The 11,581-nt window shown below is 36.7% G+C and overlaps 1 protein-coding gene across 1 annotated transcript; it reads left to right on the top strand.

Annotated features, from left to right (window-relative positions):
- The first annotated feature begins 6,436 nt into the window (after positions 1–6,436).
- LOC131806500 (uncharacterized) lies at positions 6,437–9,289 on the top strand. Its single transcript, XM_059130638.1, has one exon. The coding sequence runs from the start codon at positions 6,437–6,439 to the stop codon at positions 9,287–9,289; it is 2,853 nt and encodes a 950-aa protein (XP_058986621.1).
- Positions 9,290–11,581: the final 2,292 nt, after the last annotated feature.

The raw sequence follows: 11,581 nt of genomic DNA, 5'->3' as shown, positions 1-11,581 counted from the left end.
TTGAAAATGGGCCATGTAGGTCCACGTTATGGTATAGCCACCATATAACGGCACCTCCCTTTTTCGGTATTTTGGTTATTTAAGCGACATTATTCACCGGAATTGTTTCAAATTTGGTGTTTAAAGTTCGTAATGGATACTACAGCATAAAACAGGAAATGGTTCATGTAGGTCCACGTCTTCGTATAGCTCCCATATAACGGTGTCTCCCTATATTTAGTATTTTGATGATTTTAGCGACATTATTCACCGGAATTGTTTCAAATTTGGCATTTGAAGTTCGTAACAGATACTACAGCTTATGACAGAAAATTGTCTGTGCAGTTTCACGTCTTCACACAGGCCCCCTATAACGGCACCTCCCAATATTCGGTATTTTGATGATTTTAGCGTCATTATTCACCGGAGTAGTTTCAAATTACGTATTTAGAGTTCGTAATGGGAACTACAGTCTGTGACACAAAACTTTGTATGCTGGTCCAGGTCTTCGTATAGGCCCCATATATCAATACCTCCCTATATTTGGTATTTTGACGATTTTAGGTACAATACTCACCGAAATTGTTGGAGATGTCGTATTTGAAGTTCGTAATGGATGCTACAGCCTGTGACAGCTCGGACAGCTCGGATATAGCGGTATCTCCCTATATATGGTATTTTGAAGATGCTACATTATACCCGTTTATATATACAAATACAAAAAGGATACCCTTCAAGATGTTAAACTCCCAATAATTTTTATGTAAACCTCGTATTTCATAGTCCCATATCAGTGCACACACTCACACAAAAATCAAATAAAATATTTCATCCATCACTGCCATCAGTAAATTTCCGTTCTTCTTCTTTTCATTCAATTAAATCAAAATCTTCGTCCCATAAACCGACACAAATCTGTGCAACGATGTGCGAATCGTACATTCATTTTTAAATCAGAGATGACATAAGCCACAGCAAGGGGGCCGCATGCCATCACTGCTGTCTGTGCAGCACTGAAAGTGTCGTATAATTAATTACAGAAATCATTTGAATTTAATTACTTCGAAGGACCCGACTCGACGAACTCGTAAATGTTGCCTCTGATAACGATAATGAGGTTATGAGACAGTTGGCCATTAACTTCAATATAAAAATGCCAGATATAGCTCGGAAGGTGGTCGTGCCAAGAGCCATCAGCCACTATCTACGCTCACCTCAAACCGAGATATTTTGCACCCACTCCGGAGCTTAAGCAGTATCATGCCAATATTAAACTTCAACATCAATAAACGCCAATAAAAATGACCATTGCCATCGACTTGCACTTAATTAAAATTACATTAAGGGATTGAAGGGAGTGGGGGGAAGAGGGGTTATATACTTGAATGTTCACGCTTTAAGAGGATATTTTCCAGATTGGGGGAACTACGTGTGTGTGTGCGTATATTTACAGATTTTATTTGTTTACTACAGCAGATCTCAGCTTATTTGCTCTGTGATAATATTAAGGAACAAATATACGGATGGCAGATTGGGGTAGAATAATTAGACAGTCCAAGCTCAAGAAAAAAATCTAAAAAGATAAACAAAGAAAAAAACTAAAATATAATTAAATACCTAATAATAATTGAGGTTTATATGTGTTCCTCGAAAATTGTATAACCTCAACGGCGACCAAGATATAAATAATGTTTGAATTTGATTTTGGGACTGGAAATAGAGCCCCCATAAGACATCACATCACATATATTGATCAAACACAAATACCATGCTGCAGAACAAAGTTTGTACATCGGCGAAAACATATCCTTGAGCTATATAATAGGTTAGATCACATAATTAAACTACTTGGAAAATTTTCTACTGAAAGCGTTTCTACATAATTACAACCCAAAGTATCAAAATTGTCTGAAATTAAATGGAAAATATGACAAAAACCCAAAGAAAGAACGATGCCAAAATATGGACTTCCATGACCATACAAAATTTTAACCTATAAACCAGGTACTCTCAAGTACACTTGGAAATGAAAATTATGAACCAAAATTGAGGATTTTTGTATACCCTCAGCAATATGGCAACATATCGTATATATCATTTGATTTGAAGTGCCTCATCGAAATAACGGTTTGATACACTAGGTATTTTTGGACCAACTCCGTTTCAGGACATTTGGAGCCGATATAGCGGTGTGCGTTCGTCTGCCTGTCTGGTTAGTGAGAATGATAACTCTCGAAAATAGTATCCGATTTGATCCACACTGGGTATATCGTAAGATTATTATAAAACACTAGCTGACCCGGACCGCGTTGCTGGCCCGTAGCATTAGTGTATAATGCATATTTTTAAGAACCTAATAAAGATGAAAAGTTAAGCTTTTCTCTTTGAAAAAAACTAAACTTTGATATAAATGTTGACTTAGAACCATGATATGAGAACATTGATATGTCAACACTTTTAAAGTTTTTTCAAATTTGGTATTTGATGTTCGTAATAACAGCCTATGACAGAAAAGTGTCTGTGTGGGTCCACTTCTTCGTATAGCCCCCATATAACAGTAACTCCAGATATGCGGTATTTTAATTATTTTAGCGACATTATTCACCGGAATTGTTTCAAATTTCGTATTTGTAGTTCGTAGTGGATACTGCACCCTACGTCTTCGTATACCCACTATATAACGGTACCTCCTGATATTCGGTATTTTGATGATTTTAGCGACATTATTCACCGGATTTTTTTTTTGAAATTTGGACGTAGGGTAGGACGAACATTTATCCAAATATCCAAATCGATCCAGCCGTTCTGAACTGAATTAATTACAAACGAACAACAATTGATTTGTATATATATATATAGATTAAGTAGTAGGCGTGGTCAGTTCCTCGGCCCTCAAATAAATACTTAGTGTTATATGGGAAGTCAACAGTATCTCGTGTAATAATTTTCAAACCGATATTATCATTATTTTACAAATATAAGGATTTTAGATAAATCAAGTGAAAGTAGGCGTGGTCAATATTTTTTTCTTTAAAAACCTAACTCGGTCCAGCCGTTCTCAGCTGATTCCATTACCGACGAACAACAATAGACTTATATATATATATATATAGATTGAAAAAAAAAACCTTCAACTTGTTCGCTGATTTTTTTTACCGCAAATGTTTGAAGGTCCTTACCATTCCATTAATTTGTTTTTCATTTTCTCCCGATTTTATAATTTTTGCAATGAGATTGCCTTTTTCGTGATGTTTTAGCGTTTTAAAAAGTAATTAAAATATTGATTTTTTTGGTTCATAGCCTATTATCTTCTAAAATGATATTATTCGTAAAATTCCAATTTCCCAGTAAATACATAAAATCCATAAATAACTGTTTTGTCCATTGTCGCTTTTTACTCCCCAAAAAGACTACACATCATATTAGAATTAAAAAAAAACACTACAAATGTACATTAGAAAATAGCAAGTCAAAATGGAAAACATTACTATTGTACATTTCAAAAGTCAAAATGAAAATTTTAAAATTTCACATTTTTACGCATTTTTTTTTTGGATATTCTCCTTTTCTGTCAAGAGACCATTCTGAATTTGTCTGAATCGTTAAAATCAGATAAGCGGTTCTTGAAGCATAAGCGTGGTAACTAACACAACTTTCTTTTATACATATTGATATATTAAGATTAAAAGGTAGGCGTGGTTAGTTCCTCAGCCCCCAAATAAATACTTAGGATTGGATGGGTAGTCAACAGTATCACGTGTAATAATTTTTTTTTAGTCTTTAAAGCATAATAAATCACATATCTGACTTATGTATGCGGCACAATTTTGATTATAAGTAATGACGCCATTATAATTACTCCAATTTTGATTATAAGTAATGACTTGATTATGAGTAATGATTGACAGATTGACATTTCGGAGTTTATTTCATATAGACGTACATCCCAAATCTACGTTCCCAACCAATATTCTCTTGGGGGTTACAAATTCAATAGAATACCAAATTTTCTTTTCTGACCACACATTGGTAGGGAAAGTGAACTTGGGGGTATACTAATGTGGGGACTATACTTAAATAAATTCCTATGAGGATAATTATCTGTAAGATGATTTTCTACCCCAGTGTTTTTTACCCCAGGTAGCCTCAAGACTAAGATGCGCACTTTTCCGAAAAAAAATTATAAGAAGAGGTTTTCTTCCCCCTTAGAAACAAAGATGTCAAATAAGGGTCAAAAAATGAAAAAAGTGGTCAAGACCCCGAAAATACCTTAAATCATATGATGGTGATACCACAACGTGATAATTATTTGCAAAGATGGTTTCTTCTTAAATTATCAACATAAGCTAAAATTAGTACGAAAAATATGGTTAAAATGTAGAATATACTTGAAATCGGGTTGTTCCGTTATCAGGGGTTATGATCCATACCATACCTGCCAAAGCGATTAAAGGTATCTTGAATGTTTAGGCAGAATTTCTATTTTGCGTTCTTTATAGTCGGTATTTGACTGATTGCAGTCCCAATGTATTTTGCATTTTGTGTTCTCATTTGACAATTTATTGTCATATGAAAGAAGCAGGTCCACTTTTTGAAATTAACCCCATAACGCTTCTTCGGTCATTTTTGTTTGTTTAAATGTGTTCGCATCTTCCAGCTGAAGCACGATGTAGGTCCTGGAGTAGAAAGCATTTAGCATAGTATTGCGCCCTCATTTCATTTTTAATATTATTCATTCAGAATTCAAACCAATAAAAAAATTTACACTTCAATATAGAAAAAAGAAAAAGAATCTTCAACTGGTTCGATGATTTTTTTGCGGCAATTTTTTAAAGGCCCTTACGAAGTTTGTCGGTAGAATGTACTATTATTTAGAAATTCGATTCCATTGAAAAATTGTCGATTTTTACCGATTTTAAAATTTTCATATAAAGCGACAACGGATAAAATTGTTATTTATAGATTTTATGCATTTATTGGGTATTACGAATAAATAAATAAAAATCTATAAATAACAGTTTTATCCCTTGTGGCTTTATACAACCCAAAAAAAAACTTCCCATCATATTAGAATTAAAAAAAAAAAAAAAAAAAAACACTACAAATGTACATTCGAAAATAGTCAAAATGAAAATGATCAAATTTCACATTTTTACGCGATTTTTTTTTTTTTTTTTTTTGGATTTTATTCTTTTCTGCCAAGAGGCAATTCCGAATTTGTCTAAATCGTTAAAATCAGACCGGCGGTTTTATGTTAAAAAATTAGTAACTAACACAACTTTCTTTTACATATAGAGAGATAGATTTAAAAGTACGCGCGTTCCTCAGCCCCTAAATAAGTACTTAGGGTTGGATGGAAAGCCAACAGCATCTCGTGTAATAATTCTCAAACCGATATCTTCATTATTTTGGCAAATATAAAGATTTTAGATAAATCGTAATAGTGGGCGTAAAAGGAGGCGTGATCAATATTTTTTCTTTAAAAACCTAACTCGGGGTATGACGAACGTTTTCACAAAAAATTATGCAAATCGCTCCAGCCGTTTTCAACTGATTCCGTTACCAACAAACAACAATTGATTTTTATATATATAGATAGATCGAGTTCCGAACTCCCCCACAAAAGGGCAAAATTTGTACAAGAAAAATAATTTAATATATAGAACAAGAAATGATAGCGCAATTTTGAGCGAACTTTGCAACTCCCAATACTTTTTACAGTGTTAAGTCAGGTACGACCAGTAATGAAAAGTCAAATGGTATTTATTATTTCTTTCAAGTAGATCATACCACCAATCAACATTTGACTTAAGAGCAGTTATAGGTTACTATAGCGTGCATGATATCACTTATATTAAATATTATATTAAAACAAGTTGTTCACGGATGAGTGAACAGATTTCATAAAATTATTTTAGTTGAATAGAGGAGATAAGTTGTGGAAAGGATTGTTAACAAATGTACAGTCCACAAATAAATACAAACACCAAAGGGGCAAGCATGTGGGGGTCTTTAAGTAAGATAAGAAACTGCAGTGAGCAGACCTTCGATTTAGAAATAAATAATACAGAATTTTCAGTTGCTGCATGTATTATGGTGGAGTTAGATTATGGGATGTAATCTTTACTCAGACTGATAAGCAAGTACAGCATGTTTGCTTGCCACATGTAAGATAGCTATGTGTGTGTATGACCTCCTCCTAAGGTTTATGGTGGCATGGTGCATATGCATGTGTACAGTTAGAATCTATCTCTCTCTCATTTACACTTAATGATAATTTAGGTTAAGTCATATTATCATAACTAGTTCTTAAGAAATATTTTTAATAAATAAATTCGGTGTAGTAAAAATATTCCAACGGTGCGTTCATTTCTTCCGCGAACAGTTTGGTCCTTCGAAACCTTAATTTAAAAAAAAAAGAACCAGTGAAAATTAATAATTAAAAAAATAAAATAAAATGAAGAAATTTACACAATTATGCGATGCCCAAAAAGATATCCACCACGTTCTGTCAGATCTGAAGAGCCAGTTGGAGGAACCAACACGTCCTAATAGATTGGCAGTCATGGAAAGGACGCTCGAGGAAAAATATGGAAACTTCCGTAAAAATCACGAAGTTATAATAACTCAGTTTGGCACATTCGGTGACTACCAGAACAGCGAAGTAGTCTCATCAATGCCGCAATTGGTGATGGACATCCGCAAATTAATTGAAAAGATGAGAAAGAAAAACGCTGAAACTGAAGGTATGCAGTCTGAAGATGAGAGCTGTTTCAAAGACGAAACGGAAAATAGACTAGTGGTGGCAGATAACAGTAACAATCTTGAAATTGAAACAACAAAGCGTATCCACGACAATGAAGAAAGGGATGCAATGAATGAATTGCTAATCTCTCCAAAGCCGAGTCAGAAGGAGGCTACGGCAAGGAAAATGGTAGTGACGGCGAGTACAAAAGACGAGGGGACTTCAAATCTCAGTAAAAAGGCTGGGGAAAGAAGGGATGCGGCTATGGAGCCATATTCCCAAGAAGACGAATCGATCGAAGGCTCGGCACTGACCAAGTACGAGGTGGAGACAAGAGGTCTGCTACAACATATGGAACAGACCATGGATATGATGGATTGCCTTCAAACAGAAGATGAGCTGGATAATGCGTATAAATTCACCGAAGGTCTTATAAATGCCGCTGAAAAGGAGGTCAGATTCGACTCGGATATTGCGGCTCAATGGAGACAGTTATTAATGAAGAAATCAATTAGAGCAGCAGAAATCAGACAGACTCAACCGAAAAAAGCAGAAAAGGTCGATAGGCCTTATACAATAATAAATAAAAAAGAAATTGAAGTTCCTACATTCATGGGAAATATAAGTGAATGGGAATCATTTCATGACTTATTTAAAAGCCTAGTGCACGACGCACCATACTACACCAACGTGGAAAAAATGCATAGGCTGAAAGCGGCTGTAAAAGGAGAAGCGAGCCGCATAATTCAACATCTTCGAACCCAAGATAGCGATTATGAAGAGGCGTTGGAATTATTGAAGGAAAGGTACGAAAATCGAAGAGTACTTTTCAACAAATTGGTTGACGCAATTTTGGATCAACCATCAATGGACACCGAGTCAACAAACAGCGTGAAGCAGATGCTAGATACTACCAAAAACAGTATTCAAGGGCTTAAGTCAATGAAGATACCTTTGGAAAATACAGCTACATTCTTCGCCAGAGTCATCCTAAGGAAATTTGACAAAAATGGTTTGCGATTATACGAACAACAGATAAAGAAGCCAAGAGAAATCCAGAAACTCGAAGATGTGATCCAGTTTTTAGAGCAACAATTTTTAGCGTTAGAAGCAGCAGGGGACTCGTTGGTGGCAAAGAAAGAATTTAAATTCGAAAAAAGAGTCAATCAAATGCAGGAGTCTTGTCATGTCTGCAATGGAGTGGGACACAAAATGTTTGACTGCAGAAAGTATTTAGAAATGACACCAATCGAAAGAAAAAACAAAGCTAAAGAGATTCAAATGTGCTACTTCTGTTTGAATCACAAAACTGATAAAAAGTGTCTCAGCTACAAGCGGTGTCAAACGTGTAATGGACGACATCATACACTACTACACGTGAACGAACAAAAAGGCATAAAAAAGGCAGAGACGAAAAAAGATTCCAGCGGTTCAAAAGCAACGATGGTGACACAGGAGAATCATTCAACTGTATTGCTAGCAACAGCACAAGTGAAAGTGCGGGCAATAAGCGGAGAATATGTGATAATGAGAGCTATTATCGACCAAGGATCTCAAGTGACGTCGGTGTCAGAGGAAGCCGCTCAAATTTTGGGACTCCCGAGGATCAGAAATAACACCGTGATTCATGGCCTTGGCAGTACACCCGTTGGGGTCTCAAAATACAAAGTTAAGTTGGATATGAAACCTCGATTTCTGAGTAATGATGTCTTCCGCACAGAAGCGTTAGTTCTGCCAACAGTGATGAGTGCACAGCCAGAAGAATCATTCGAAACCAGTATGGAAGAATGGAACAACTATACGCTAGCAGATCCTTTATTTAATAAATGCGACAGAGTAGATTTGATCATTGGCGGCGACCTTTATTCTGAAATAATGGAAGAAGGTCAAGTGAAAGATAAAGGACCTTTTGCGCAAAAAACAAAACTGGGATGGATCTTGTCTGGTAAAGTTCAGCTCAAAGATAAATCCAGAAGATTTCATTCGGCAGTGACAAACTTGGAAAGGTTCTGGGAGTTGGAGGAGGTGGACACACCATCAAGTATGACGATCGAAGATGACTGGTGCATGCAAACGTACAATGAAACGACGGTGGTGGAAGATGAAGGAAGAATAGTGGTGTCATTACCACTGAAAGATGACAAATCCCTTGGTGATTCGAAAGGTCTGGCAATTGCAAGATTATTGTCAATAGAAAAGAAGCTACGTCGTAATCCAAATCTTGATGAAAGCTACAAAAAATTTATGAAGGAGTACGAAGAGTTGGGCCATATGGAAAAGGTGTCAGCAGCAGTTGAAGGGAAGTACTACTTACCGCATCATTCAGTGGTAAGAGAAGGAAGTATAACTACGAAAGTACGAGTAGTCTTCGATGCATCGGCAAAATCAACAAATGGCAAGAGCTTGAATGACATTATGTACACGGGACCTAAGTTGCAAAGGGACATATTTGACATCATGCTACAATGGCGTATGTGGCGTTACGTGATAACAGCGGACGTAGAGAAGATGTACCGTCAAATAAAAGTGCATCCAGCTGATCAGGAGTATCAGTATATATTGTAGAGAGAGGATGAAAAGCAGCCGATTCAGCAATATAAATTGACAACAGTCACTTATGGAACAACAGCAGCGCCATTCTTAGCAGTGAGGAGTCTGTTTAGAATAGGAGACGATCCAGAAGTTGACACACATATAAAAAAGATTATACGAGAAGATTTTTATATGGACGATTTGATGACGGGTGCGGATTCAATCGACGAATGCAGAACGATTGTGACCAAGGTATCCAGGCAACTGAAGAAACATAAATTCAACCTCAGAAAATGGCTCTCAAATAACGAGGAAATCCTGGAGTCAGTAACAGACAGAGGAAACAATGATGTTTTAAAAATAGAAGATGACGAGTCCATAAAAACTCTGGGACTGCTGTGGGATCCAGTAAAGGATGAATTTAAATTTCATATGAAATTCGAAGAAATTTCAAAATTCACCAAAAGAAAAATTTTATCATTCATTGCGAGAATTTTTGATCCTCTGGGATGGCTCACTCCAGTCACAGTTGTAGCGAAACTCCTGATGCAGAAATTGTGGATTATGCAAACAGGCTGGGACGAAATTATCCCAGAAGATGTTGTTACAGAATGGAAGCAGTTTGTAAATTCAGTAACCGCACTAAATACACTACGAATACCAAGATGGGTGTCAACATCTACAATCGAGTCGATGGAAATACATGGATTCTCAGATGCTTCTGAAAAAGCATATGCGGCTGTGGTATACGTAAAATGCAAAAATAGTATACATTTACTGACGTCGAAAACGAAAGTAAATCCAATCAAGAATAGAAAGACGCTGCCAAAGTTGGAGTTATGTGCTGAACATTTATTGTCTAAGCTGCTAAAACGAGTTGTGCCTGTCGTGAGAGGTCAATTTACGATTTTTGCATGGAGCGACTCTACAATAGCTTTGAGCTGGATAAATAACAGTAAGAATTCCAACAGATTCATTCGAAACAAAGTGAATGAAATTAGAGAGTTGAACAACACAAGATGGAGCTATGTACCCACAAAAGAGAATCCAGCAGATCTGGGGTCTAGAGGAGTATTATCGATAGAAGAAGAATGTATTTGGTGGAGTGGACCTAAATGGCTTCAGAAGACATCAGATGAGTGGCCCTCCATGCCGCAACAGAAGCAACCAGTATTGATGAGCGCTATAACGACCAGAGACGAACATTTTGTAGATGCCATAACCGAGAAATGTTCGAGTTTTTCAAAGCTACAGAGAATTGTTGCCTACATTCTGAGGTTTGTTGGAATAGTGAAAGGCAAGAAACCAGGTTCAGCAGCGCTTGCAGTAGCAGAGATTGAGGGTGCAGAGGAAGTAATTTTGAGGCGTCATCAAATATTACAATTTCCTAAAGAACGAAGAGCTCTGATAGACAAGGAGTTAGTGAGCAGAAATAGCAGCATAGCGAGTCTTCATCCATTTATTGACAAGAACGGCATTATGCGAATTGGAGGGCGACTACAGAATGCAAGTATGCAATTCAACCAGCGACATCCAGTGATTATTCAAAAATCCCATCTGGCTGAAATAATGGTTTCCGATTACCACAAATTAACTCTGCATGGAGGTAATCGATTAACTGAAACTGCTATTAAGAGAAAATATTGGATAACTGGTGTACGAAGAATTATAAAGAAGCAGATCCGCCATTGCACGAAGTGTATTCGTTATAAACAGGAAACAACTATGCAATTGATGGGAAATTTACCAGAGCCCAGAGTAATGATAAGTCATCCATTCTTGCACACGGGCGTGGATTATGCTGGACCAATTCTAATGAAGTGCTCAAGGACCAGGGGACAAAAATGTTTTAAAGGATACATCGCAGTGTTTGTATGTATGGCAACGAAAGCAATACACCTAGAAGCAGTTAGCGACTTGACAACCGAAGCGTTTATAGCAGCCCTCAAAAGATTTTTTGCCCGGCGAGGAAAGTGCGCAGTTATCTACAGCGATAATGGAACGAATTTCATAGGTGCCAGTCGAAAATTGGATAAAGATTTTAAGGCAGCGGTCAAAAACAACAGTTCAGCGATGAGTTTTTTGACAGGAGAGAAAGTGCAATGGAAATTTATTCCACCTGGGGCACCTCACCAAGGAGGTATTTGGGAAGCAGGTGTGAAATCAGTGAAATTTCACCTTAATAGAGTAATTGGAGAGTCAAAATTAACGTACGAAGAAATGAGTACGCTGCTATGCCAAGTTGAAGCAATGTTAAATTCAAGACCCTTAGTGTACGCAGAAAGTGAAGAAATCGAGTCACTCGACGTGTTGTCACCCGCACAT

This window comes from Musca domestica, unplaced genomic scaffold (assembly GCF_030504385.1).
Source record: "Musca domestica strain aabys unplaced genomic scaffold, Musca_domestica.polishedcontigs.V.1.1 78, whole genome shotgun sequence".
Taxonomy (NCBI): Eukaryota; Metazoa; Arthropoda; class Insecta; order Diptera; family Muscidae; genus Musca; species Musca domestica.
Note: the sequence above shows the minus strand (reverse complement) of the source record. Positions and strands in the feature narration are given on the sequence as shown.

Coding starts and splice junctions, on each gene's coding strand:
- LOC131806500 (XM_059130638.1), top strand. CDS start 6,437: ATGAAGAAATTTACACAATTATGCGATGCCCAAAAAGATATCCACCAC.